The sequence below is a fragment of the Orycteropus afer genome, unplaced genomic scaffold, assembly GCF_000298275.1.
Source record: "Orycteropus afer afer isolate SDZICR_OR568_19922 unplaced genomic scaffold, OryAfe1.0 scaffold01059, whole genome shotgun sequence".
Classification (NCBI taxonomy): domain Eukaryota; kingdom Metazoa; phylum Chordata; class Mammalia; order Tubulidentata; family Orycteropodidae; genus Orycteropus; species Orycteropus afer.
In genome coordinates, this window is record NW_006922646.1 from 114,528 (window position 1) to 116,062 (window position 1,535).

The following is a 1,535-nucleotide window of genomic DNA, read 5'->3' on the forward strand; positions in this document are numbered from 1 at the left end:
CAATCCTAAACTTTTATACTTATTCAATGTACTTTAATATACTTCAGGAAGTTTAAATTATTTCCTTGTTACTGCCTAAAAATGATATTGATTCTTTTAAATCTTACTATTTCTCCATTCAAGTAGGTTTGTTTTGGGGAAACGCTATGCAGTATCATACCTGCATTTTATAAATCCCCCAATCTTTCAGCTTTGGTAAGGCAAAGTAGAAGGTGATGTCATGCTTAGATTTCCTGAAACTATTCTCACATTTTGCTACTGAAGGTTATCATTTTCAAAAAGGTTTGTTTATAATGAGAAGCAAGGAGTCAGTTGATTATGCATGGTATTGAATACAATGTCAAATTTGGATCAGGAAGAGATAAAATAGAAGGGAAACTTAAGCAAACAGGATTAATGTCAATGTCATTATTTATCTAATGCTTTGAGAATAATAAAATTCTTTTGACTAAGTCATTAAAGGCTTTTTTGACTTGTTTGTTCCTCAGGGTGTAAATAAATGGGTTTAACATGGGGGAAATGGAAGTAGTTAGTATTGTCACCCCCTTATTAATTGCTGTTTCATCTTTTGCTGAAGGTTTGATATAGACAAAGATGCAGCTGCCATAGGTGATGGAAACCACAATGATGTGGGAAGAACAGGTGGAAAAGGCCTTTATCCTTTGTTGGGCAGAGGGGAATCTTAGAATTGTTCTGATGATATATACGTAGAACAAAACCACACACAAAAGAGTAATGATAAAGATCATTACAGAACCGACAAGAATCATCAGCTCTATGATCCACGTATCTGTGCATGTGATCTTCAGGATAGGATTAGCATCACAGAAGAAGTGGTCAATGACATTAGAATCACAGAATTCCAGATTGAGTCCCAGGATAAATGGTGGGAATATGATCAACAGAGTAGTTATCCAACAGCCCAAGATAAGCCTTTTGCAGGCACTGTGGTTCATGATGGTCAAGTAATGCAAGGGTTTGCAGATGGCCACATATCGATCATAGGACATGGTAGCCAAGAGGAAAAATTCTGTTACTGCAAACAGGTATGTCAAAAACAATTGGCTTAGGCAAGTATTATAACTAATGACCCTGTCACCTGTTGATATACTGTATAGGAATCTGGGAATGCAGGCAGAGGTAAATGAGATTTCTAAGAAGGAGAAATTTTGGAGAAAAAAGTACATGGCAGTTTTAAGGTGGGCATCCACTAATGTGAGGACGATGATGGTGAGGTTTCCAGTTACACTCAACATGTAGGTGATCAGTAGAAATATGAAAATGAGAATCTGCAGTTGTGGGTCTTCGGTCAGTCCCAGGAGGATGAATGTGGTTAGAGCCGTATGGTTTCTCATGCCTGGCTGCTGACTTCTGCCAAATCTGTGTGTAAAACTGAGAGACAAAGAATATGAGAAGAGGTAGGGATAATTTTTCTGAAGGATTTTGGTTACAAAACACAGACAATGTCTTTTAAATGTATTTGTTTGAGTTGATAATGCATATTTTTAAAAATATTCATGCTGTCAATTCTTTTT

The 1,535-nt window shown here is 36.5% G+C and overlaps 1 protein-coding gene across 1 annotated transcript; it reads right to left on the minus strand.

Annotated features, from left to right (window-relative positions):
• Positions 1–416: 416 nt before the first annotated feature.
• On the minus strand, positions 417–1,397 carry LOC103212668 (olfactory receptor 6C2-like). The gene has a single exon (XM_007958642.2). It carries the CDS (start codon positions 1,353–1,355, stop codon positions 417–419), a length of 939 nt encoding a protein of 312 aa, XP_007956833.1. The 5' UTR covers positions 1,356–1,397.
• Positions 1,398–1,535: the final 138 nt, after the last annotated feature.